Below are 27,644 nucleotides of genomic sequence, written 5' to 3'. Positions count from 1 at the left end.
GTCCTTCATACATTTTACATTGCCAAAATTTTTACATTTTCTTTCTCTAACTCTAACAAGTCTAAATGATTTTTTTCTCCTTTTACATCTAGTCTAGTATATAAAGTATCATAAGTTCCAAGTTTAACTTCATTAATAATATTTTTTACATTTTTTGTCACCTCTGTATATTTTTCAAGATTTTCTATTTCTACAATCTTACCACATTTTATACTCATTTCTTTTCGTCTTAAAGATTTTTTAGACTTCCCAACTTTTTTTACTACTCGAGTATCTTCCTTTGATCTCACATAAAACCTCTTACTCGAGTATCTTCCTTTGATCTCACATAAAACCTCTTTTGCTATCGATGGCTTCCTTTGATATCACATAAAGCCATTTTATTCCAAGCAATATTTGCATCTATCTAATGTCATACTATACAATCATGCTCTTGGACTCTATGCTATGTAGCCAAACTTTCACCTTTAATAACTTTACAATTCTTACAAGATAAATGATCCCCTAAAAAAATAAATGAAAATCAATTTTTCTTGTATTTTCTCTGAAATTTTTTTTTTCAAATTATGAATAAGTTGTTTTAAAAAAATTTTAAATCAATGGTTGATAATTAAGAGACCGTTGTGCCTACATATATATTTGCCCACATCAGTATAGTACCATCAACTTTAGCTCTTCAACTAATATTTTTAAAATGAAAAACAAACCCCAAGGCGGCAATCATCCTCATACAGAAACTATACATACGGTACAGCGCTCCATTGCAATGACTATGCAACCAAAAGACCCTTCTATTTACTTGAAAGAGAAACAAGTCAGTGAATTTACTACATGTTAAAATTATAAATTCCGTTCGAAGGGTAGAGATCCGGCCGCTTGGAATTCTGCTGCCTTTCCAGAGAAAAATGATTATTCTGCTGACTACTGATCTCAAGAAGTGCATGGTACTCTGCCTCTTGTCATTCTAATACAATCAAACTTGTCACATTATGAATGCAGTGTGATAATGATTGAAGATGGAAAATAAAGACAAATGGATGGGCTCCTCCCGGCTGGCATGGATAACAAGAACAATAGTTTTCAGAACAAAATCCAAGTTGTCCTTCACTTTAATATGTTTTTTTACCTCAAATTCTCATCCAGTAAATGTGATGTGAATGATACTTGTCAACCGTAAAGGGAGCTTATGAAGTGTGTGCAGGTTGTAAACTCAGGTCCTCACTAATACATTTTTAAAAAAATATATAATAACATCATTATAGTCGTAATACTTGAGTAATTTAAATAAAATTATATATCTATATATATTTAAATTACTCATATTGTATATATATACTATAAAAAGTTTGGGATAAAAAATATTTTTCCTACTACTTCGGAAAAAGGTAAATTTACACAAACACACACACACACACACAGAGCCCTGTGTTCGGTACAACTCAATATTTTTAAAAATATAATTTCTATACAAATAAATATTTCCACAATTGTCCTATATTGCTTGGTTTCATTTTTCAGAATCATTCTATAATTTCCCCACTAGATATGTAATTGTGTGTGTGTGTGCGCGCGCGCGCATGTGTGTCTGCCTGTGTGACCAAACAATCATCCTCCAACCATACGGCATTCAACTATGAAGATGATTTTTCATAATGTTTATAATCACTTGCACAACAACAAGCTTGATTACATTGTGCTGAGAAGTTGAAACTTACCCCTGCAAACTATAGGTGTAGTCTGAAGCATGGCTTCATCTGCTTCGGAGATGCACTCGTTTCCTCAAAAATATATTCCAAACATAAGCTCTTTTGGATTTGTTTCCACCATCCATGGAGGCCTGTTGAAAGTAATACTAGATGAATTTTCATTAAAATTAAGGGAAGCCCCATTTCTTGATTAGTCTTACTTGTTCATGACAAAATTGAATGTCCCTTGGGCTGCACGTTTGAGAAGAACTTCCCTTGCCTCGACTGCAATTCCTGCGGGCTACATGCATGTATAGAAGGGTTTGTGACATTTATATATATATATATATAAAGGGAAGTTTTCTGCCATAAATCATTCGTTGTAATCTGTACCTCCTCTGGAAACCAAACGCCAGGTTTTGTACTTCCTTCAAGGACTGCGAGTGCAAATGCAGCCACTGCATTTCCCACTGATCTGAAAGATACAATCCAGGAAACATTATGTCTAATTTAAAGCGTTTGGTAAACTTCACTTCTGTGGTTATCCAGTTGGTATTTCATGCTTCTCTAAGCAGTACGCGCCTGAAAGGTTAAAAGGGCATTTTGGAGCCAAACAGTGTAGAAAGGAGACTGAGCAGAGTTTCAATGAAAAGGACTTACATTGAAAGTCTTTTATGACTGAATAAACCCACTGTATAACGCCCATCTGAGCATTCTAAATCAACCTATCCAAAAAAAAAATACAGTTAAACCTTCAAGGAAACAATATAATGCAATATGGTATCAAGCATAAAAAAATAATAGAATTTAGTTGCACCAAGCCAATCTACCCCTGCAGCTGGAAAAGCGAGGAAAACTAGAAGAATTATTCTCCCAAAAAAAAAAAAAAAGGAGCAAGTTGATTGAACGGATAACAGATGCAGACTGCAGTTTCACTAAAATTTCACACCATCCATTATAACATGTTAAGATTTGATTAAAATGAATGATCAAGCTTGAAGATATGTCTCTCCCTCTATTTATAATATAAATTAAATACATTCTAATAACAATAATACACTTAATAACTCTCACTAATTAACACACTTAATAATAATAATAATACTAAAAGGCATAAATAACATCTAACATACTCCCTCAAGCTGGGGCTTACAAATGAATCTAATACAAGCACCCCCCCCCCCCCCCACTCTAACGCTTTAGTAAACAAATCAGCAAGTTGCATATCCGACTCACATAAGCATAGTAATGAGCTTCTACACAAGTTTCTCTCGAACAAAGTGGCAACCAACTTTAATGTGCTTCGTCTGCTCATGAAAGTGTGGAAAAAATATGAAGAGCAACTTGATTGTCACACATCAACTTCATAAGCTGAGAATGAGAAAATACCTAATTCTTCCAACATGTTCTTCAACCAGACAAGTTCACAACCAGGGTGAGCCATAGCTCTATACTCTGATTCAACACTTGACCTTGCCACCACAATTTGTTTCTTACTCTTCCAAGAGACCAAATTACCACCAACCAAGATATTGTACCTAGTTGTGGATCTCCGGCCGAAAGGCAACCTAGCCCAATTTGCATCTGTATGTCTATGTATATAAGAGTGACCCTGATCACGATATAAAAGACCTCTCTTGGGTGCACCTTTGAGATATCTCAAGATGCGAATTACTACGTCCCAATGACTTGTCCTCAAAAAATCTAGAAATTAACTCACAACATTGGTTGCAAAAGATATATCTGGCCGAGTGAGTGACTGTGAGATAACTCAACTTTCCGACAAGTCTCCGATACTGTCCAGGATTAGTAGCAAATCACTCATATTCGTCACTAACTTGCTGCTAGGATCCATGGGTGTATTGACCAGTTTAGATCCTAACAATCCAGTTTCATCCAATAGACCAAGAACATACTTCCTCTGTGACAAAACAATTCTTGTACGAGATCTAGATATTTATATACCTAAGAAGTATTTCAATGGTCCTAAATCTCTGGTCTAAACTTAGTCTATAGAAAAAGTTTAAGACTTTTACCTTTATCATCATCACTTGTAAATCCTACTAGATGAAGTATGACAATAAAACGTGGAATAATCCACAACACGCCATCGAAGACCAAATTCAAGTACTCTAGCACTAAAACGACAAAATCATGCTCTTGGAGACTGTTTTAAACCATAACCACATAAAGCCTTCTTAACTCGAAACACTAAGCCTAACTCTCCTAAGCAACAAACCTAGGTGGTTACTCCATATAAACCTCCTCCTTAAGGTCATCATGCAAGAAGGCATTTTTCACATCTAACTAATGCAGAGGCCAGTGACAAGTAGTAGCCAAGGAGATGAAGAGACATACTGATGTAAGTTTGACATTGAAGAAAAAGTATCAGAATATTCCGGACCATACACCAAAGTGTATCCCTAAGCAACAATACGAGCCTTTAGACGAGCCACAGAACCATCAACGTTGAATTTCACAATGCAAGCCTAGTGACAACCAACCACAGACTTGTCAGGAGAAAGAGGTGCCAAGACCAAGTACTAGTGTCATGTAAAGCATTCATCTCTTCAACCATAGCATCCCTCCACCTGGAATGGGCTAAGGATTTTGAAATATATTTAGGAAGGGTAATAGATTATAGAGCTGTAACAAAACAATAATAGGAGGGTGATAAGGAGTCATAACAAACATAGTTGGAAATGGGATGTTGAATACATGTGCTTTTACCTTTCCAAACAGCAATAGAAGGATCAACATAATAGGGAATATAATCATTAGAAAAGAAAACCAAAGGCGTGATAGTAGAAGCTAGAGGGGACTCTCTTCCTTAGAGCCACCACCATGAATACACCTGCAAATTTGGATGATCAAGACGATGAGAAGGAATCGACTACTTAGAGGCTCAAATGGTTGGTTAGGCAAGAACAGCAAAGTAGAACTTGGATGATTAGGCAAAGGAAGAGACTCAATGAGTCCAGAAACACTCAATCATTGGGTGTAGTAAGGTGTAGACTCAAAGAAGGTAACATCGGCAGAAACAAAAAGCGATGCAACACAGGACTAACATCAATATCCCTTTGAGTATATAAGTGGCCCAAAAAGACACATTTTGTAGAACGAGGATCCAACTTATCCACGCCAGGAGTTAGTTTATGAACAAAGGACATACACCCAAATATACGAGGAGGGAGAGAAAATAAAGGTGAATTAGGAAAGAGAATGGAGTAAGGAATTCTACCACTAGAACAGAGGATGACATTCTATTGATCATATGACAAGCAATAAGTACAACATCACTCCAAAACACTTTAGGTACATGAATTTGATAAAGTAAGGTGCGAGTGATTCCAAGAAGATGTCTATTTTTCACTCCAAACACTTTAGGTACATGCATTTGATAAAGTAAGGTGTGTGTGATTCCAAGAAGATGTCTATTTTTCCTCTTTGCAACCCCATTTTGTTAAGGAGTGTGGGCACATGATTTATGAACAATACCAAACTGAGTCATATAAGTAGTGAATTGTGCACTGAAATACTCTTTAGCATTATCACCTCGAAGTATTCGAACTGGCAAGCCAAATTAATTTTATTTCAGAACAAAAGGCACAAAATACATAAAATAACTTATAACAGATGAACTAACATAGAAAGGGCTTGTAGCCTGTTTATTGACTCGAGAAGTGAAAGGAACACAATGGTGCTTTCCCAATTGAAAAGACTCACAATTGAGACTAGAGACAAAACTCAAACTAGAAACAAGACATTTTAACTTTTCCAATGAAGGATGATCAAGGCAACAATGAATTTGGAAAGGTGTGGCAGCAATAGTGCAAGCGGTAGAAGGAGATAGCAACTCAAAGTGATAAAGTCCACCAGCTTCACACCCTCCACCAATCATCTTCCTCATCTTCAAATCTTGAATAACTACAGAATCAGGGAAGAATGTCGCTAAACAATTCATGGACTTAGTAATTTTGCTAACGGACATAAGGCTGAGAGGAAATTTGGGGATATATAAAACCGAAGGAAGAAAACTATAAGAAGTGGGATTTACAGTCCCAATTCCTTTGACTGTAGTGGTGGATCCATCAACAAAAGTAACACAATGTAAATTTACAAGATATTAAAGAGTGGAAAAAAAGCTAGGTATACCTATGATATGATCAGTGGCAATGGAGTCTATGACCCAAGGACTAGGATGAGAAGTACCAAATGACAAGCATACTATGGGATTACCTGTTTGGGCAAGAGATGCAATGGAAGAGAAGCTTGTCGTGACACTTGATACTATTGGAACTTGGAATACTCTTCCTCTGATATGGATACAAATACGTTGCCCCCCACTCAGCCCCAAAGATGAGGAGTTGGTGGTGGCTGCATTGGCTGCCCCCAAAGGTGTGAAGTCGGTGGTGACTGCATTGGCAACACTTGAAGTTCTACCGCAAAGATCCCAACACTGCTCAATAATATGATTACTCCATCCATAATAAGTGCACTTGCAAGGAGTACCTCTACCTTGTCTGTCTCTACCACTACGACCACTCGAACCATCTCCATGACTTTAGCAATTGTTTGGTAGAAAACTAGAATTACCTGTGTAGCAAAGGCTATCCTCTTAGAGCCAAATACAAGAGTAGGAGAATGCATGCTAAAAAAAACACAAAAGACACGAGAATAAACCTCGGCAATGATGGCAGCTTGGCACTACTAAGTATATGGGACTGGACTGCCTCAAACTCAGGTCTCAAGCCTGCTAGAACAAGAAGAACTGTCATCTGCTCCCTCTGCTTTTGGATCTCACGAACATCAGCAGTTATCGGTTGCATGAAGTTAAGCTCCTCATGAATATGCTTCATTTCTCCAAAATAATCTGCAATACTCCTATCTCCTTGTTGTAATTGAAAGTGTTCCTCGGATAAATCATACATACGTGTAATGTTACTTTAGTATAGAAGTTTGACAAAATCCCAAATCTCTTTGCACGTATATAGATGCATACACATATGTGCAATCTGTGGCTCCATCGAATTCCATAAGAGGGAAACAATTAAGGCATCTTCTTGAACCCACACATCTTTTTTCTTCTCATCAAAAGGATCAAATTGAAGTAAATGGTCATATTTTCCTAATCCTGCTAAATAAACCCAAACAGGTTTATACCATTGAACATAGTTCTTTCCATCCCACTTTTGAGTCTTTATTTGTGGCAGTGATGTAGGAAACAAATTTTTGGGATTCATAGATTCCATCCCAACCTTCACAAATCAACAACCACACCAATGTCAAACCAGAAGAACAATCAACACTAAAAGGTACAATACTATGTGAAGCACCGACACAACCATGGACAAGGTGAACGACTCACCGACAGATATAGCACTGCCACAGCCTCACAACTGAACATAGAAATCTGCCACTGCTCCAAGAAACTCATAAAGAAGCCTTCACAAACCCTGAACCGAGATTAACGGAATACTACGAGTGCATGGTCGAAAAAGATTGAATTTTTTAGCAAAAAACAGACCTAATAGCTTGATAATATTTTCTAAAGAAGGAATCAGAACATGGAAAAGGAGAAAAAAAAAAAATATATATATATATATATATATATATAAAGGTGGCCGGAAATTCACTCACGCACTGGCACGTGGGGTTGGCTCTACTGGCATTTGGCCAGCATGCAGGGGCACATGGGGGCACCTCCAGCGATGTGGTTTTGTGGGGTTAGGCTTGGGGGGCAGGGGTTCTATTTATGGGTGTATGGTTGGTTTTGTGAAATAATGTAGGGTGGAGGTGTATTTGGGAAGGACAACCATGGGAATGGTGTTTTCTGGTGACAGCTGAGGGGATAGGGTTTAGGTTGGATCACGCTCTAATACCATGTTAAGGTTTGATTAAAATGAATGACCTAACTTGAAGATAGGTTGCTCCCTTTATTTATAATACAAATTATACACATTCTAATCACAATAATACCCTTACTAACTCTCACTAATTAACATACTAACACACTTAATAATAATACTAAAAGACATAAATAACCTCTAACATAACATTTTGTATGAAATGTCATAGGAAAAAAGGAAACAATTTTGGGCATGCAAACTGAAAGTTGATTTAGTATCTCACCCTCATTGACACGCGCTCTCCAGCAATGCCATCAATCACCCGGACTAGAGGGTTAAACAATTGAACTAACTGATGGACCTTGGCTCTGTCTCTCAGAAATTCCTGCACAGTTGATTCAATATAACAGAGGCAAGAGGCAAACAAAAAGTGCAGTAGCTTCACTAGCTCTATTTATTCTAAGTAATCAAATTTAAATTATTAATCATTTGTCTCTTAGCTCTGAGATAATCTTCAACAAAGCATGTTTAGACGCAGATTAAACCACGAATCCTATCACAGATATAAAATAAGAAAATTTTAATAGACGTTTATGCAGATAGATATTTTCTACGGCCTTGTGATCATAGTCCCAGAGGAGACTAAATCCTATGCTTGGTCAGCTGTCTAGGGCAACTTATATACCTTGACGAAAACAGATAAAATTCCCAACTTTCTGATAAATTCTAAACTAAGTCCTATGTCATGGCTAATATCAGTAGCACCAGAATCTATGACTGGAAGGTAAACAATTGACAGAAACACAAGAGCATACCGCAGGAAGAAAACTTGTCAGAGCGGCCATTCCCCAATTCCAAAAGAAAGGTGCAGTGCCAAATCGAGCACTGACAGTGGGTATTCCTAGGATTTCATGAGCACTTTTTACTTCCGGTAAATTCCTGAAAACAGGGTTCCGCTAAGCAAATATTACTTCTGAAGAGGGAAAAAAGGTATCAAAGATTTCAGTTCGAGCAGAAAAAGAAAAAGATAAAAGAAATAAAAACTGCGAATCTCTGAGTGGACTTCATTTGAAAATTATTTAACTGAAATGTAAATTCAAGTCCAATCCCTTAGTCACTGAAAGTTGCATAAACATGGTGAAAGCAGAAATCCATGAAACTACAACTTTATTTTAACTTTTTCCTCTCCTTTTCCTTCTATTAGGCAATGCAGTAGGTGTAGGGAATTTCTGACAGGCAATTGCCATGGCTTCTTCTAAAATTCACGTTCTATTGGGTCTCAATTCTTTCTTATGTTTTCAGACTCTATCACAAGCCATAATCAATGGCAGCACAAGGAAAGACTTCTCTGGATACTGGAATCTCCCTTATCATAATTCATAAGAAAAATGCAGACACTTGAGTCCGGTATCAATTATGGCATTGGAAATTAGATTCTCAAAATGACAAGTGGTTAAGTTGAGAAATGTGTGTATGGGCGAAGAATATGGATCCTTCTACCAAGTAGCAGTGCTATCTTTGGTGGTAATGTTAGCATCCCTTTAGTAGATAGAGTATAAAAATCAATAAAAACATGGTTAAAGATGAAATATTTGAATCTCTTTGTTAACATTCTCTCATGTCCTAACAATACATAAAACTAAATATTTTGGATATAATTTTAAGATCTTATCTGAAAGGCCATGCTAAGAAGTTTCTCTAACCAGTTTGGAAGTTAAAGATGAATTGGATATAATTTTAAAATCTTATCTAAAAGGTCATGCTAAGAAGTTTCTCTAACCAGTTTGGAAGTTAAAGATGAATTATTTGAATCTCTTTGTTAACATTCTCTCATGTCCTAGAAATACATAAAATGAAAAATTTTGGATATAATTTTAAAATCTTATCTAAAAGGTCATGCTAAAAAGTTTCTCTATCCAGTTTGGAATGTCAGGAAATTATAACATTTACAAAATTTAATGATGTTTTTTATGAAAAATGGCTGTAATAATTGTCTAGGATTCCTTTAGGGGCATGGACCTGTGTTCTTATATATAAATATGTACATGAATACCCCTCAAGGTATTATGAGGTGCAAGATATTATTTTGTTGCTAAGTGTTACATAAGCATTAAAATATGACTGCTTTGAGACCAACTCCTTCCTTACAGAACTTACAACAGGTAAACATCTCTCTTTCTAATCCCTTTTCCAAAGTCGATGTTGAGCATTCCACTGTAAGGCTTTAGTTTGACTTTTTCTCCTGATCAAAGGGTACATTATCACGATTACCATCATAGCACAATACTCATTAAATTTTAACTGAAATGTGTAAATTTGAAAGTGAAACTGACCTTTTCTATATGCAATAACATCCTCTCCAAGAAGCAAAAAACTAGTGGCTAATATTGTTGGACCCGCACCACCAGTGCCAGCTGTGTAGTAGTAGAATCTGAGAAGGGCATATTAGTATATAAGTTCCTTCAATCTGCTAAGGAAACAAAACAAAATCAAAAAGACAAAGAAAACTGTTATACAGTTCCTTGGTCACATGTCAAAAGTTATACAAGAAGCAATGAGGTTATCAATGATTTATGGAGCCATATTGGTCTCAAAAAAGGGAAACAAAAAAAAAAAAAGGATAGTAAGGCAGATAACTAGACTAGGAATGATAAAGCATTGACCCAAGCTTAAGCTTATACAAGAAAAACCAGAATAAGAGAAAAACCAGAATAAGCACCATCATGTGATAATTAGTACAAAGGCGTGTTAGTTGAAATCCTCATATTCATGAGCAACCTAAGACAACTTGGCTGACGAGCAGCACTATGTAGGAGGAAGAATCTTTGAAGGCCAAAGACTCAAAAAGGAAAAAATAAAATGGAAAAAATAAAATGTAGTCTTCCCCTAAGAAAAATTTATTGATGACTTGGAGTCATTTGGTATCACTGTGTAAAATTAGGGAAACAAAAACCAAAAATGAAAACCAAAAACGAAAAACAGAAACTAAAAACTAGAAATCAGCAACCTATTTGGTTAAAATTTATAAAACTAATAAAAATTAAAAATCTAATTAAAAAAATTTCTCATTTTCATCTTTAAATCAAAATTTTATAAAAATATGATTAAAATAATAAAATTACAAATAATACAAATTAAAAAAATTACTATCATAAAAATAAAATTTATTATAACTATTTTGGTTATTTGTTCTACTTTCAAATTTTGCTTTACAATAAAAATTTTATTGGACATGACAGAAAAATAGTAAAAGTATTTTGTAATTGGCTTTATTATTTTTGTTTGAAATTTGTGCATACTTTTATTTTAATAGTTTTGATTTTAATTTAAAAGTTTATAAATGAATAATTTAATCCAAAAAACTATTTCTGGATATTAAAATTTCTTGCAACTGGTTGCCAAAACTATTGAAAACCATAAAATCTGCTTTTCAACTTTTTGGCATACAGCTGAAAACCGACAAAGAAACAGAAAGCTGACAACAAAAACAAATGGGCTTTTACAATCTATTTTTTCACTGTGGAGAAACAGAAACAAAAAACAAAAAACAGAAACAGCAAAGACACCAAACAGCCCTTTAATAACTCATTTAAGTATTCATATGTAGCCTTCCTTTGATGCTCTTCCTTATATCAAGTTCCACTGTTGAAATGTGACGTGCAAAATACAAATAACTAGATTTCTGCTTCCAAACAAGAAATCAATCAACTTCATTGATTTGTTAACAATACTAAGTTGCATAATCCAACCGCATACAATTATACTATTTACCCTCGCTGCTAGGGTAGTTTGATTCTGACGCTGTATCTCATTATGTTGAATTTACCAAAACAAAAGAAAAGGACATAAAACTAAAACAACTTAATCATTTCCAACAGAACTTTTCAATCACATTGTTAATTTCCAAATTTTTCAACAAAAAGCAAAGATTTCAAGAAATGGGAAGCCAAAAGCCTAAAGCAGCATGACATTTTTCACTGGAAGATCAAGCTGGAATTGACAATACAAAGGGTGAACAAATGGAAAAGAAAAGAAAGAGGAAATTTGTATACTTATTTTACCATTTGAAGTTCTCTTTTTTCAAATTTTTTCATTGTTGTTGGGTTAAGAGTAACAGTGAAAGTTCACTCATTCATGGTCAATGCTGATAAACAATTTGGCATGAGCCTCAGAACCAAGTTCAGCAGGTAGAAATGATTACCTTAGCCTCTCAGGCTGCCTCTCACTTTCATTTCTTGCGGCACGGATCAATTCTGCTGCCATCACTGTCATGAACCATGGTTATGGAAGGAAGGATTATAATTAGAGCTAGAAGTGAAGCACAATATTTTTCAAATAGGAGGCTCTTTTTTCGCTTTTCCAGAGAAGAGTAGTTTGGCTTCACTTCCAAACTGAATGCAAATCCGAAATCATGTTACTGTAGCCTCAAGTTCAAATAAAGGAAGATTTAATGCAAATCTGAATCACGCTTCTGTAGCTTTACATTCAAATGAAGGAAGCTTAAACAAGGGTGGCAGCTAACAAGAAACCATGGAGAAAAACTACAAATAAGAAAAATTCAGGTACGGATTCCAAAATCCAAGTAATTGGGACGAGGCTAAACTGTGCTAAACAGGTCATCAGGTACCCAAAGAACTTCACAAAATGACTGACATCTTTAGGAAAAAATTTCTTCCATGGATGGAAAATATAATGACTAGAGGCCTCGTGGGCTTGATTTCATCATACAATGATACAAAACCACATATCTAAAATGTAGATCTAGTGAAATAACAACAATTATTAGCCATGTATATCCCAGTAAATTTATTGTGTACCACTATGCGTGAGAGATGTCTGTTTATGATGGAACCAAGCCTTTCAAACCATTCAACACATATCATTGTATGCCAGTGGTACCAAAACACTGATAACTATAAATTTTAGACGATTTTAATAATTCAATTGCTAGGTTTTATTTTGGTTCATTATTATTTTAGTTTTGCTTTATTTCTTAACTCATGTATCTAAATATAAGTGCTAGAAAGGTGTAAAAGTTCTAAAAAATGATGTGTAAAATAGCACCATTGCTCACTCCAGGGTAGATGCCACAAGTTGTCACTGCTGGAATATTTGCAGCCAGTGCTTCATCATGGAAGGATTTTGCACACCATGCATAGCTTGTATCATCACATACATCAATATATGCTGTCTATTGGAGCACAGGAAGATTCATTAATACAAGGATAAATATTCTCAATAAAAATCTTTATAAATAATGAGTAACTACCACTCACAATAAAAAAATCAGAAAATTTAGAGATAGAATGAATGGAACTATAGTTACCTTTTCCTCACCTTTGTATGTATGGCAGCTTCCAGTACAGTACACTTCCCTGCTTGTTGGAAAGGGCCTGCAGCATGAATAACAAGATCCACATCTGCACAGGAACTGAAGTAGTTTGAGAATAAAGGTTATCCCCTAGTTCACAAAGTTAATGCAGTTACTTTCTTTTTTTAATTAATTCGTAGAAAATTGATATCCTGCAGCTAGGATAAGAATCATGCTCTGATTTCTCAGGGACACAGCCATAATTATTTTTTAAGAAATGTTATATTGTCACCATATATTGCCACAGTGTCTAGAATCTTGCCACATAACTAGGGGTGGGCATGAAAAACAATAAACCGAATCAAACCGCAAAACCAAGCCAAACCAAACTGAACCAAAAAATCAGTTAACCATTCTTTCAGTTGGGTTTTGGTTCACAATTTTCAATTTTTTGGATTAACGGTTTGGCTTCAGTTCGGCCCATTCAATAACTGCTGTTAACCAAATCAAACCAATATGTTATATATATATATAATATGTAATTATATTATATATTTTTTAATGATTTATATTTAAGTTTTTGTCTTTTAATAACAACTTAAAACTTTGGTTGGTTGTTTTTATGTTATTTTTTTAGAATTAAAATTTGGATTGTGGGTTTTGTTAACTTGGATTTTTTTTTTTTAAGTTTATGGAGGAAGCTAATTTAAAATTTAAAAATTAAAATCTTATTGATGCTCAAATTTTAATGTTTGAATTGTAAAATTTACAAAAAAAATATCAACTTGTAGTGGCTTTAAAATTTTGATTTGGATCTAACGGTTTGGTTTGGTTAACCACTGGATATTGGCCTAAAAATTGGTTAACTGAATTTTAGTTAATCATTTAAAATGGTTTGGTTACGGTTCACATTTTTTGGAAAATCAAAATTTTGGTTCAATTACAGTTTGAGGGGCTTGGTTCAGACCAAACTACGCCCAGCCCTACACAGAACCCTTCTTTTCTTGACAAGTGCATTTTGGGGGTTATATGTTAAAGGAAATGCAATGAATAGTGAAAGTATGATCAAGATGTGATGGTTAAAAATCAATAATACAAAAGAGCAATCAAGAAGATGCAGTATCTGTTAGGGATCTGGGAACAATAATCACATACACAAGCAAAATAAGCACACAAAATAAAAACACCAGATTTACGTAGTTCGTTTTAATCTGACCTACGCCCACGGAGCACACCAAATATACTATAACCTGGGAGAAAAACAAGAGGAGGAGACACACGCTCAACTCAACTCTTCTCACGCTTTTCTCTCTCTCACCTTCAGCACTCTCACACTCCTCGCTCACTCACTTCACTTGCACAATTCACACAATACAAATATTCTTATTTATAGATACAGAGGATAGACATAGAAGGAAAGGAGTTATAATACAAAGAAGGATGAACTGCAAATCCCAAAAGTCAAGAACAACCACAATTTTGGTCGATATTATGACAATGTTGCAACATATGTCTGTAAGTGAATTGTATAAACTTAAAATAAGTAAGAGTATAAATGGAAAATAAAATTCAACAGGTCACATAACTGGTACACAATTGCATGTGGGAATCACCAAAACAGTGAAAGTTAAGGTTTTTGCTTCGTCCCAACATCTGCACTTGCTATGTTTAAGACACGAATGACAAATCCAACATGTGTGGGGCAAAACTTCCGTCATTTTTATTTTTGGTTTGAACAAGAAAGTCTTATTCTAAATATCCACTGGACAACAATAGTCCTTTCCATTAGCAACTATATTTCGTAAATGTAAATAGATAGGTTCACTGCATGCATGTGAAAACAGGATAAAATGTTAAACTGAATTTAGGAGATACATTTCCTCAAAATTCCACATTATATTCTTTTCAAACCTGACAAAGAGTGGTATGAGAGAGAAATAGCAGTTCTGCAGAATTGAATGCACACATTTTCAAAAAATATCTGAATGTGATTACTTCCTATCATTAAGAAATTTAATACTATAACAAAACAGCAAGGTTATGTTTGGGAGCATTGATTCTTTTTTCTTTTTCTTTTTTTCGAATTGAGATGAAATCTATGCAACTTTCCATGGCATTTTCTAAATCCACATAAATGTAAATCCAAGGTCCATACTCCAAGCTCCCAAACATAGGGTAAGAGTAATCAGCATGAGCTCACAATGAACAGTTCAATGATCAAAAACTTTTAGTGGTGACTTAATTCTCAAAAGCTTTACCCACAGCATTGAAATGATTTCACAATTTGTCAAAGAACCCAACTACCATTTAAAGCTGCTTCCAATGCCTTTGCATTATTAATGTTGACTTCAGCAAACTCAGAGTTCTCCCCAAGAGTAGACACCATGGCAGCACCTTTTTCCCTGCCATATGACACAATTCATGCAATTTAATGTCTGAATTAGTAAGTGGCTGAATAAATGTCAAGAACATTACAGATCCATGATCACAGTATGAATATGAAATCATAGAATCAATTCCCTACCCAAAGACAGCATGGTTCCTGCACAGTCTGTCCTTTGGCATTTCGTTTCCCCTTTCTAAATCCCAAAAGATAATTTAAAATCATGTTTTGATTGTTCTCTAAAATGCCCTTTGCAAATAATAACTTGCCAATAAAAATACCTAGAAAGAACCAACTGCAAGTATAAATTTGGTGTTTCTGGCTTAACTTCTCAATTTTGAGCCATTTTAACAATTTTTCAATTGGATTCTCAACCATTTCAACCTTCTTGTAAATTTTCATTTTTCTAGATAAGAGAAAATCTTATTAAGAACCATGAGGGCAAATTATCCTCAAAGAACAATCATCAACAGCCAACGAGATTACAATAGAGCTACCCTCCGATTCCATTGACGTTCGGACAGCAAGAGTCCCCCCCCCCCCCCTCCACACACACACACACACACAAAACCCAAAAGAAGAACAATATAAGGGGCCCAAAAAGAGGCCAAGAAAACTATTGTATGTCATAATAAACAGAGAAAGCTGCACTGAACCATAAAACAGATACCTTTCTGCTTGAGCCAAAACCCCAATAACTAATGAGCAAGAGATCTCTCACATTCTATAGCACCACCCAAGCTTCTCTGAGGTAAGAGAGAAGAGTATTCCAAAGATAGGATGCCACCTTATAATGTAGGAAAAGATGAGCCTTCATTTCGTTGGACTTGCCGCACATCAAGCACATGTCAAGATTGAGATACATGTCGGGGCTTCTATTCTAGAGTCACAGACCAAAAGGTCTGAATCTTTGAAGGGACCTTAGCCTTCCAAATGATGTGGCTCCAAGGGAAAAAGTAGTGGGAAGGAGTTTTTGAGAAAATATATTGAAGAAAACAGCCCTGAAGAATCACCTCCCAAACTCTCTCAGCCTTGCTTTCATCGAGATCCATGAAAAAGTGAAAACCCCATGAAAGAGATCCCCCTATAGAAAAGAATGACTCATAGGTGCATTTGGAAAGAAGAAAGCTTTAAAACTGAGACACTTTCAACTCCAAAGAATCCTCACCCACCCAAACATCCTCCCAAAAACAGACCATGTTCCCGTTAGCCACTTTGAAATGGGTGAGAGAAGGAAAGAAGTGATACGCTTACCTGGGACACGAACTTCAAGGGGCACACTTGAGAAATAATTCCACTCCCCTTAGTCTCCCACCCATTTGGATGGAACACATATTTACGATTGATCACCTTGTGAAATAGGAGTTCGCTTCCAAAGAAAAACTTCCACAACCATTTCCCAATTAGGGAGATGCTTCTAGAAACCACATTGCGAAGCCCCAATCCCACCTCGAATTTGAGTTTTTCTGACAATCTCCCAACTAACGAGATACCCTCTCTTACTTGATCCAGACCAAAGAAAATCATGCATCAACTTTTGTAGAGCCCTGGCAGCATTCTAGCACGCTCTAAAAAGAGAAAAGAAATATGTGTGACATGACCCAGAAGAGACAATATGCCCTCTACTAACCCACCAATCCCCTACCCACCCTCTCAATCACAAGGTCCCCGAAAGCCGAGGAATTTGGATTGCCCCGAAGAGGGAGACCAAGATAAGAAAACATCCACTCAAGGGAAACATAATCCCCTGCACACATTCATCTCCATTCCATTATGGAACAAAAGATAGTTAGGATTCATTAAAAACGATAAATAATCCACTCTTAGGAAAAGACTTTCCCATGTTAGGCACTAAATATCTTTTTAATATACAATCAAGATCAGGTAATCTTTCCAATTAAGAATTAAGAACATAAACTTAAACTCGTTGCTTTTTCTTGTTTTGAAGTTTTCTAAATCCCTAACACCCCAATAGATACCAAACACCCCACTCTTAGACAAGTTGATTATTAAACATGAGATCTTCTCAGAGATTTTTAGCAAGGTAATGACCTTACAAAATTTAGCGACACTATCCTCAAGAAACAACAAGATACCATTCACAAACTGGAGCTAATAAAGAAGATACCAAAAAAAAAAAAAAAACAATTATGAAGATGTGTTTGGATGTTCATGCACTATACTTTTCTTATGTTTCTCAGTGTCATTCATTTGTCTACTGAATTGATCAATTCAAAACATTACACCCAGACTAAAAAGATAAATTCTTTATTCCAAAATGTTTTGATGCTTGGGATGGATCTATTATTTCAATTTGTTTCTTATTTTGTTGCTGACTTGAGTTGGGTGAATTTTTATACATATAAAAGTTCATCTATGGATAGAAAACAATTTCTTACTTTCGTATTATGTCACAGTTGTTGTGCCAGGCACCCCACTTATGCCAAACACCAATACTACGACTATTGCTATTGAATATAAAAGAAATTAAAGCAATGTAGAAACTAATAATAAAGCAGTAAAAAGAACAAGACAAGAAATTTACGAGGTTCGGTATAGAATTACCTACGTCCTCGGGCGCCGATGATCAATCCACTACTTCTTGACAAAGTACAACTTTGAGGTGTGTTTTACAAATGAAGAGTTGAGCTCTTTATATAGCTTCAACCTCAAGTCTAAAAAACACTTCTCTCCAATGTGGGACAAATAATATAAAAAATTCAAAACAACCTTTTATACTAAGGTGGAAGTATTCTACCAATGTGGGACAAAAACAACAACAGTCCCAACAATTCACACCTTGTGAAGGGCCGTTCGACACTAATTAGAGCACTTTAGCTTAACTAGTCAACTGAAAGTATATCATAATTCATCACAAGAACACATTTACACACATCAAACGCAAAGTATGCAGAAGAAGGAAGCAAGTACACAAGCAAATGAGAATCACGTGATAAATAATAAAGCTAATGTAATTCATTAGCACCACCTCTGTAGGCAACGTGTGTTTAGCGAGGGAGGCAAGTAGCCTAAATGCATGTACAAATGCTAGTGAATTTAACATAGAAAGATGAAAATTAATAAAACCTACACTACTATTTACTTGATGGTTACCCAGCTAAATTACACAAGGCAAGATGTCAAAGGCAAGCACAATGTCCTGAACAAGCTTGGCTTGTGACATTCTTCCCCCACTTATATGGTTGTCGTCCTCGTAGACTTTGACACTAAGTACTCTTCAACTTTGTCCATTAACGGTTCTATGTCTTTGTTGACATCTAGCTAATTTCTTCTTCAAGGCTTTTCCACCTCATTAAGAGCTAGTGTCGCTTCTTCCTTGATGATTTGAACTCTCTATCTGCAAGGATGACTTCAACTTCTCTTCTATCAAGTTGTGTTGTCGTCAATGGTGCTCTGATTGACTAACTTCTACTTAGATCTTCAATGGCTTAAGGCAGCTAAAGTCAAACATGGGATGCACATTCATCCAAGTTGTAGGATCAACCTTGTGAGAGGCTTTCTCGATTTTAGCCAGAATGGTGACTGGTCCTTCATATTTGCAAAATAACCTCCTATCTTGACCCATAGTGACTTGATCTCATCTGGATGGAGCTTAACAAGTAGCAAGTCACCCATATTGAAGCGCAATTGTCTTCTCATCTGATCTACCTACTTCTTCATCCACCTGGAAGCTTTCTTCAAGTAAGCTCATGCAATCTCCACATTCTGTATCAATTCTCTTTGTTGATTATATATGCTCTCGGACTTGTTACAAGGTCTAAAAAACTCTTATTGGTTGTTGAGCTCTTTGGGTGTTGAAAAAGTATTGAATCATGTTGAGTAGCTACACCCAATTCTTTTGGTTAACAGTGACATAAAGCATGTACTCCTCTAGAAGCCCATTGAATCTCTTTGTTTGTTCATCTACTTGCGGACAACAACTAGAAGAGGTGTCAAGTTGTCATCCAAGGATGCAAAAAAGTTTTGTCCAAAAGCTACCAGTGAATTTTAAGTCTCAATCATTGCCAATTTCTTTAGAAACACCCTAATACTTCATGATATGCTTGAAGAATAATTATGTTGTCTCCTATGCCAAATAGTACCTCAATGTGGGTATAAAAGTACCGTAATTCAAAAATCTACCTATAACCATGAGTATAGACCCTACACCTCCAACTCTAGGCAAGTTGGCGATAAAATTAAGAAAGATATTCTCCCACAGTCTCATTAGTACTTGAAGAGGCAAAAAACCATGCGATCTTCTTCTGCTCCACCTTGTCTTGCTGGTAGGTGAGACGAGTTCAAGTATACTTAACCACCTCATCATGCATTTGTGACCAATAGGACCTCCGCTTCAACAATGCCAAAGTGCAACACCATCCTGGATGGCCTGCCCATAAGGTGTCATAACACTCTCTCAGTAGTTTTCCTCAAGTCTCCAACTCAAGGCACAAAGAGTTGATTACCATGTGTCATCAACGACACGTCTTCTAGCTGGAACTTGCACATTGTGCCCTTTTACACCAACTTCATAAGATTTTGGGCAACTAGATCTTTCACAAGGTTCTCCTTAATACGCTCTAGCATTATCATGGTAACCTTAACTATCAAGTGTATTACCATCTATAAGGCCACAAGCTCAGCCTTCCTGCTCAGCGCATTCGTGACACGCTTCAACCGCCCCGCCTTGTGCTCAAATGAGAAATCAAACTCTGCTAGAAATTCTTGCCAATAGGCTTGCTTCGGTGGTAACTTAGGTTGTGTAAAAAAAAGACTAACAGTTGAGTTATTTGTTTTCACCACGAACTTCGACCCAAGTAGGAATGTTTCCATATGCAAAGACAATGTTTCACCACAAGAAATCAAACTCTGTCAGGAATTCTAGCCAATGGGCCTGCTTGGTTGATAACTTAGGTTGTGTAAAGAAATAACAAACAACCAAGTTATCTATTTTCACCAAAAGTTTGACCCAAGAAAGTAATGCCAGTACATACAAAGATAATGTATCACTGCTAGAATCTCCTTTTCTTGAGCTGTGTACTTTTACTCCGCCTCACTAAGATTACAGCCCTTATATGCAATAGGATGCTCATCCTACAACAAGACTCCACCAAGGGCAAAGTCCAATGCATTTTCCTATGCCGCAAAAGGCTTCATGATATCCAAAAGAGTATGTACTACATCTCATATTATAGTTCCTTTTAAGTTGTCAAAGGCTCCCTAGCACATCTCTATTGAGTTCCACCTATGACATTTCTTCAACAGTTCTATCAACGGGGCAATTCTCCTCTAGCTCCCTCCACAAACTTACAATGGTAGTTGGCACGCCCAAGAAAATGCAGCTCCTTCACTGTCATTGGGATCTTCCAATATTGAATAACTCTTACCTTCTCCATATTCATTCAAATATGACCTTGTTTGATCACTTAACCACGGAATTTGATGCTCCTTTAAGCGAAAGAGCACTTCCATTTCTTCACATAAAGGATGCACTCCTTCAACTTGTCAAGCACCTTCCATAGATGCTTTTCATGTTTCTTTAGAGTGGAACTACACACAACAATATCATCCAAGTACACCATGACAAACTTTTTGATGTACTCATGAAATACCCGACTCATTAATATGCAGAATCTCACTGGTGCATCATCAATCCGAACAACATCACTAAGAATTCATATGCCCCATACCGCATTTTGCAAGTAGTCTTTGGCTCATCACCATCTGCTATCCTCACCTAATAATAGCCTAATCGCACGTCAGGTTTGGTGAAGTATTTGGCATGTTTTAACTTATCAAACAAATCAACAATCAGTGGAATGGGATACTTGTTGCACACAATCACCTTGTTAAGCACACAGTAGTGTACACACCTTCGCATACTCCCATCATGTTTCCTCTTAAAAAACACTAGTGCTCTAAACAATGCTTTAAAAGGGCGTATATTTCCTATTTGTAACTACTCGATCTCATGCTCTACACCTCATTGTGGAGGCAAGTTGTGAGATAGCTTGTCCAACATCATGACTTCATATTTATCCAACATAGCTTGGATGATAGTAGGCACCCACTCTTGGCCTATCTCTTCATTCACCACCAATGTGGCAAGACATGACTGCTCACCCCTTCTCAAACCCTTTTTGAGTTGCATAGCTGAGAGAAATTCTTACCGCCTCCTTTCTTCACAATGACTTGAACCATGCAAGGGTAATCTCTCATCAGACAAAGGGAACTAGCAAACAGCATCGGTACCGGCTCAGTGTCCATTAAGAATTCCATCCCAAGTATCACTAAGAAATCATCCATTGGTATGGCTATGAAATTCACGTATCCCGTCCACTGTCCAAGCTTCATAGTCACCGACTTGGCAACCCTGAGCGCAGGTTGAGCTATGCAGTTAACAACTTTCATGCATCCTAAGTCCTTCTCCAAGTTCAAGTTGAGTCTCCATGCTTCCACTTGTGAGACAAAATTATGAGTAGCCCTAGTATCCACCATAGCACGGTGCTCTTCCCATTGACCCACAAACATTAGCCATTTCGCTTGGGTACCTTTCAATTCTTTTACCTACCTATTTAACATGTTAAGTAACCACACTGCACCTATCCTCAAGGTTTCCTCCTCATCCTCATCATCTCCTTGCGCCCCTCCCGCAATGGAAGCTTGCAAGACTATGAGCCATGACTCGTGAGGACAACCAGCAATTTTGTGAGGACCTCGACATAAGAAGCATGCCAGCTTACCCTTACCATTAAATACATTGAAAGATTGAGTTGGCGAAATTTCCATTTAAGTTGATACCTTGGTGTTGACTCCCCTTTCAGGTTTGCCCTTTTTCAAAGACCTTCCACTATTTCCACTATTTTTGGACATTGTGTGAAATTCTTTCCAACATAATCAATCAAACATTAACCTATGTAGTAGGCAAGTCTTGAACTTTTTATGGATGAAGTTCAACCCTTGCCCATAATTTTATCCCCTTAAGAAAATAGAACACCTTATTTTTCTCTTTCATGTCCCAAATATCCAATGTTTTGAAAACCAGACCGGAAGGCAAACCAGTAGTCTAATTAGGTCATGGTTCTAGACTGGTTAGTTAACTTGGATGACTTAATAATTATATTGTTGTTGTTGTTGCTGTTGAAACTACAAAAAAAAATATGAAATTAACCTTAAAAAAGAAGAAAAATAATGAGAAAATTCCTAGATAATTTTAGCACGCTAAGCAGTTACTATATGCACTTATGTGCAAATTAAATAGAGAAAATTCAACTACCTTGAAGCTTCTCAGTCCAATGAGATCCAAAAATCAACCTAAATTCAAGGATGAAGATCATTAAAAAAGAAATAAAACCAAATATGAAAGATTTTTTTTTCAAAAATCAGAAACAAAAATAGAGATTTAAAATGTAAAACCATACTTTATGGCTTTATGTACAAGAGCCATCATGATCTTGCATGATCAAGTCAAATTTTTGAAAAGGAGAAACCTAAGAAGAGGAAGCAGCAAGCTAACCTGGATGAGGTAAAAAACTGAAAGAACAAAAGAATTTTTGAAGAGATGAAACCGAATAAAAGTTGGGAACACTGGGCATGGAGGAGTTGTCTTGAAGAATGTAGACAAAGGATGAAAGTGGATTTTTAAGAAAAGGAACCCAAATGATAATATTATAATAATATTTTAAGAATAAGTTATAAGGCTAAGACTGCTGGGCTGAGCTTTTTGGAGCATAAAAACAATAAAAACAGCAGAATTGGGTCAGGAAAATGTTGGAGAAAAGGTAAAACACAGAAAAATTGGGCTCAAGTGTCAACCCCGATTTGGTCTAGGTCAGCCCAAGTCAGCTGAGTCCCCAGTTCCGGCCAGTTTTTGTTGGGTCAATATGCAGCCTTCCAAGTCAAATAAGAAGTTCTCCAACTCTTTAGCATTAGGACCACCTCCATATGCTCAAAGTTTCTAACACCTTTGTTCTTCCATATTCTAACCCATAGAATTGAAATTTCCCATAGCACAAACCATCATGTTCATCTTGACATTAGATCACTCATCTAAATTTCTAAAGCTTCTAATGCATCATAGAAGTCCTCTGACATTTCCATAATAGAACCATATTCTAACCCATAGAATTGAAATTTCCCATAGCACAAACCATCATGTTCATCTTGACTCATCTAAATTTCTAAAGTTTCTATTGCATCATAGAAATCCTCTGACATTTCCATAATGGAACCATGTTGATGTTTTTGTGATCACTCTAATATATCAACACATTCAACAAGTTTGACCATCTCCATGGTCACATTGTTAGTTGTCTCAGTCTGCGCCTCAAGTGCTTCACGGTATTGGTTGGCATGGTCTCCTATCGATTCATCATCCAATCCCACAATACAAAGGCAACCAAATTCACAAAACAATTAACTAGACTCTCACACCAACTATCATGGGCAGTGGACCAAACACTTCACATCTTTTGAAGGGTCATGTCACAGTAGTTAAAGCAGTTTGACTTACTTAGACAACCGAAAGTATATCATAGTTTACTACAAGAACACATTTACGACCATCAAATGCAAAGTAAATAGAAGCAGTGACCAAGTATGCAAGTAAATGAGAATCACGCAATAAACAATAAAGCAACATAATCCATTAACAATGCCTCCATAGGCAACCTGCAAGGAAGGCAAGCAGGCTAAACATATTTATAAATGCTAGTAAATTTTACAATGACTGATGAACAGTCACACTCCCCTAAAGTCTAAGGAGCTTTATATGATATTTTAACTCTAGCACTAGGAAACCCGAAACTGACTGAGGAGTTATTCTCCCTTTTTACACTAGGGCACGAATACACTTAAAGAATAGAACCTATACTTATATTTACATGATAGTTAGGCTCCCATGTACACAATGCAAGCCGTCACAAACAATCATAATGCTTCGAACAAGTTTGACCCGTGACGCTAGGCTATGGCAGTTGACACAACATGCTTGAAAGAAAAAAAAAAAAAAGAATTGGTCACACAGATTTATAACTCAATAATCAAATGTATTAAAACAAAACATGACACTGGTACCCAAGTTCGAAATTCAGGACCTAAACTCCTCACATTTTCTTTTGCTTTCTCAGAAGCCAAACGAAGGAAAAGAAAGAAAGAAAGAAAGAAAATGAAAGAGAAATTGAACCTGTTTCTCCCGGCGACGACGATTTGAAGGTCGGGACAGAGGCTGGAGAGAGCGACGGCAGTGGAGCCTCCCACTCTACCCGTACCTCCCAGAATCAAAACCCTACACTTTCGAGATTTGAGGGGAAGATGAATCTTAGAATCTCTCTCTTTGGCGCAGGCAAGGATAGTTCTGTTGGCATAGATTGAAGCGGCTCGCGCCATAGCTGTTTCAGAGCCTTCCTTCTCTCCTCTCCGCTTCCTACTCTTCTCCCCCTTATCTTTGTCGAGTTCGGGCCGGAACTGGTATCAGTTTATCGTTGGTGCTGACGTGGTACGGCGTACGCCCACCATTTGAATGACAAGTGTTTTTTACTTATTTAAATTAAATTTAATAATAAAAAAAGTAAATATAATAATATAATACCACTAAATGAACGATTTCCATTGCCAAAAATTAAAGATTATCTTTTTGAGTTAAACTTTTTACCAATCATCTAAAATTCAATGTCAAAAATTGAAGCAGTAAATTTCCACTCAATGTTTGATTTTTTTTCCATTTTTCTTTTCCTCTTGTTTGTAATTTTTGCCAAAATTGGAAACCCTAATTTAAGAAAAGAAGGCCCTACAAACTCTAAAAATCCTAGAAAAATAACCTAGAAATTTTAAATAACATTCCTACAATTTTATAGGTTTTTTGGATTTTGAATTTACTGAAAAGCAATTAAAGTAGTAATGATTTTTATGAATTTTAAAATAATGAAAATAAGGAAAACAAGATTTATATCAAGTTACCATAATATAAAAGGGATTATTATATAAAGTCAAAATACAAGTTTCTTAAATCACACATCTAATCTTACTAAAAAAAAAAAAAAAAGGAAAGAAAGAAAGGAAATATACTAAAATCAACTCTTTACAAAAAGGAAACCTTTCTCTCTTTATTTTTTTTATTTCTTTTTTTGACCAAATGAAAAACCCTAATAGGTTAAGATTCAAAAGAAAACCCTAGAATTTAAAAATCAACCATAGAATTCCAAGGAATTTTCTTAAATTTATTTTTATTTTTTTATTAAAAAATATTAAGACACAAAAATCATAATAACAGTAACAATAATAGAAATTAACTTTTTTTCCTAATTTTGTGAGTTTTTTATTTTTAAAATGTATATAAAGTTATAAATAAATAAAAATAAGAAAAAATAATTTTTAAAAATTAATTTAAAGATATTTATGTGCTAAAAAATAGGAACAAGAATTCAAATTTTCATAAACATGATAAATCAAAAACTTTTAAAATTTAAAGCCAAGCATTGAACCTTTTGTGATAATTATCCTGATATGTCGTATTTAAAAAAGTAAAATCAGTACATGATCTCCATGAAGTTGTTTCAGAAGGGGGGTCTTGGATGACTTGCGCCCCAATCAACTTTCCACATAAAAGGATTTCTATACTAATTCTTCTTTCCAAACTTTCCTAAACCCATTCTCTCTCTGTTCTTGATTTCTCGGATCAACTTTCCGGGGAAAAACATCATGGGAAACTTCAGAAACTTTACAATCAAGAGTCGTGATCAAGAAGCTCCAAAGAAAAATCCTTGCCCACGAATGCCAGACAGAAGAACTCATTACTGTAAGTCCAAGACCGTCATTGAATCGTAATCGTCGTGTGTACTTCTTCCAGGAACAGAACCTTCCTTCGATTTTTCTTCTGGGTTTCTTTCTTTTTCTTTCTCCCGAGAAAAAAGAAAAAAAAATACGCTGCACTGATTCTGCATTAAAACTCTTCTTCTTATTTGTGTTTCCAATACTTGTTCTTTGTCTCAGGTAAGTGGCACTGGCAGCGCTGCGTGTCTCAATGGGAAAAGAATTTCTGCTTGCGGGTGGGTTTAATTCCCTGGAAAAAGGTTTTGGAATCCAAGAAACTTATAACCTACTTTGAAAAAATCGCAAATTGGAAAGACTCCGGCGCAGAGGAGGCATTCCGAAATGCAAAAACCAGATATTGGGCACAGATCAATGGTCACCCCTGTCCCTGCCAAATTTCCGTGCCAGACCCAGACATCTACATTGATGAAATCAACTGGGATTCGGAAATAGTCGATTTCGAGCTGTTATCGAGTCTGGGAAAGGCGATCGATGAGCACGAAGACGAAGAAGAAGAAGAAAAGTTCGAAGCGGATAAATATTCCCACCTCTTGCTTGATCAGAAAATTGAGCCTACAGGGTGGGATGATGTTTATGATTTCGCAGGACCTCCGGTACTAACTGGTCTCGTCGTCGGAGAGGATTAGACGTAACCATGAATGATTAATTTCATCCGTTCCATTGGGTGTCATTTTTTTATTTTTTATTTTTTTGCTCTGTTTTTAGTTGCAGAGTTTAGACGTGGATACATTGGAGGGAAATCTGCTGCGGAATTTAAATAATTAAACTTAACTCCAATTATATATTTTACTTGGCTTTTCATTATTACTATTTTTTAAACTATTTTAGTCCATATATGTTTTCTATTAATATTTGAAAATTGCGGTGCGCAGATATATATATATATATATATATATATATATATGTCATTATTTATAATATAATTGAGTTGTCTTAATCCAATAAATTATTAAAATTAATAGAATATGATTGACCTGTCTTAATTTAATGAGTTCGAAGAGTTATTTGATAACACTCAAGTTTACTCCAAGTGTCAAGTATGCTTTATTACTTAAGTTAACTATTTAATTTTTAGTTGCAAGTGTAAGTGGCATGTAAAAATTTGATAGGAAAGGTAAAAGTAAAATTTCAATTTTAATTACCGTAAGAGTCAAAAAATTGTATGGTAGTTTTATCCCTTGTTATACATTCATGAAAAATAAAATTTCATGTGCCCGTAAATTCAAAACTAGATGCCCAACCATTTTTATTTTCATCCATTACCTTTTAATGCATAATCTTATCCGAACTCCCTATATATATATATATATATATATATATATATATATTATTAGTTTTAGTATACTAATTGTTAGAAAACTAATAATATAAAATGATAAAACTTAGATACAAATAAAATAAAATAAAAATAAAATCATAATTCACAAATAAGTCGAGACACAGATATCTCGCTCTCTTTAAGAAGATTCAAGTCTTCTACTGTTTATTGGCTTAGTTTACAAACCGGTGCAGCAGAACTCTTCAAGACTTGTCTTTCCTAAGATACAACAACCCGATTTGAATCGTATAACTTTCTCTAATTCTGC

The 27,644-nt window shown here is 35.7% G+C and overlaps 2 protein-coding genes across 3 annotated transcripts; one reads left to right on the top strand and one right to left on the bottom strand.

Annotated features, from left to right (window-relative positions):
* Positions 1–656: 656 nt before the first annotated feature.
* LOC131148615 (uncharacterized) lies at positions 657–24,742 on the bottom strand. Of its 2 annotated transcripts, XR_009135019.1 has the most exons (14): positions 24,413–24,742; positions 15,150–15,247; positions 12,872–12,954; positions 12,599–12,725; positions 11,736–11,799; positions 9,868–9,965; positions 9,692–9,776; positions 8,350–8,473; positions 7,818–7,919; positions 2,346–2,410; positions 2,079–2,160; positions 1,907–1,986; positions 1,716–1,837; positions 657–964 (listed from the first exon to the last, which is right to left on the bottom strand). XR_009135019.1 is itself a non-coding variant. In XM_058098451.1 (13 exons), the coding sequence occupies exons 1-13, from the start codon at positions 24,613–24,615 to the stop codon at positions 1,780–1,782; spliced, it is 1,269 nt and encodes a 422-aa protein (XP_057954434.1). In that variant the 5' UTR covers positions 24,616–24,700; the 3' UTR covers positions 1,608–1,779. The 2 variants fall into 2 exon arrangements, 1 of the variants encoding a protein (XP_057954434.1); XM_058098451.1 differs by lacking the exon at positions 657–964 and having other exon boundaries at positions 1,608–1,837; positions 24,413–24,700.
* A 1,161-nt stretch (positions 24,743–25,903) lies between these two features.
* Positions 25,904–26,909, top strand: LOC131149178 (uncharacterized). The gene is made up of 2 exons (XM_058099360.1): positions 25,904–26,023; positions 26,218–26,909. The coding sequence occupies exons 1-2, from the start codon at positions 25,927–25,929 to the stop codon at positions 26,682–26,684; spliced, it is 564 nt and encodes a 187-aa protein (XP_057955343.1). The 5' UTR covers positions 25,904–25,926; the 3' UTR covers positions 26,685–26,909.
* The last annotated feature ends 735 nt before the right edge of the window (positions 26,910–27,644 follow it).

This window comes from Malania oleifera, chromosome 2 (assembly GCF_029873635.1).
Source record: "Malania oleifera isolate guangnan ecotype guangnan chromosome 2, ASM2987363v1, whole genome shotgun sequence".
In the NCBI taxonomy this organism is placed as follows: Eukaryota; Viridiplantae; Streptophyta; class Magnoliopsida; order Santalales; family Ximeniaceae; genus Malania; species Malania oleifera.
Note: the sequence above shows the minus strand (reverse complement) of the source record. Positions and strands in the feature narration are given on the sequence as shown.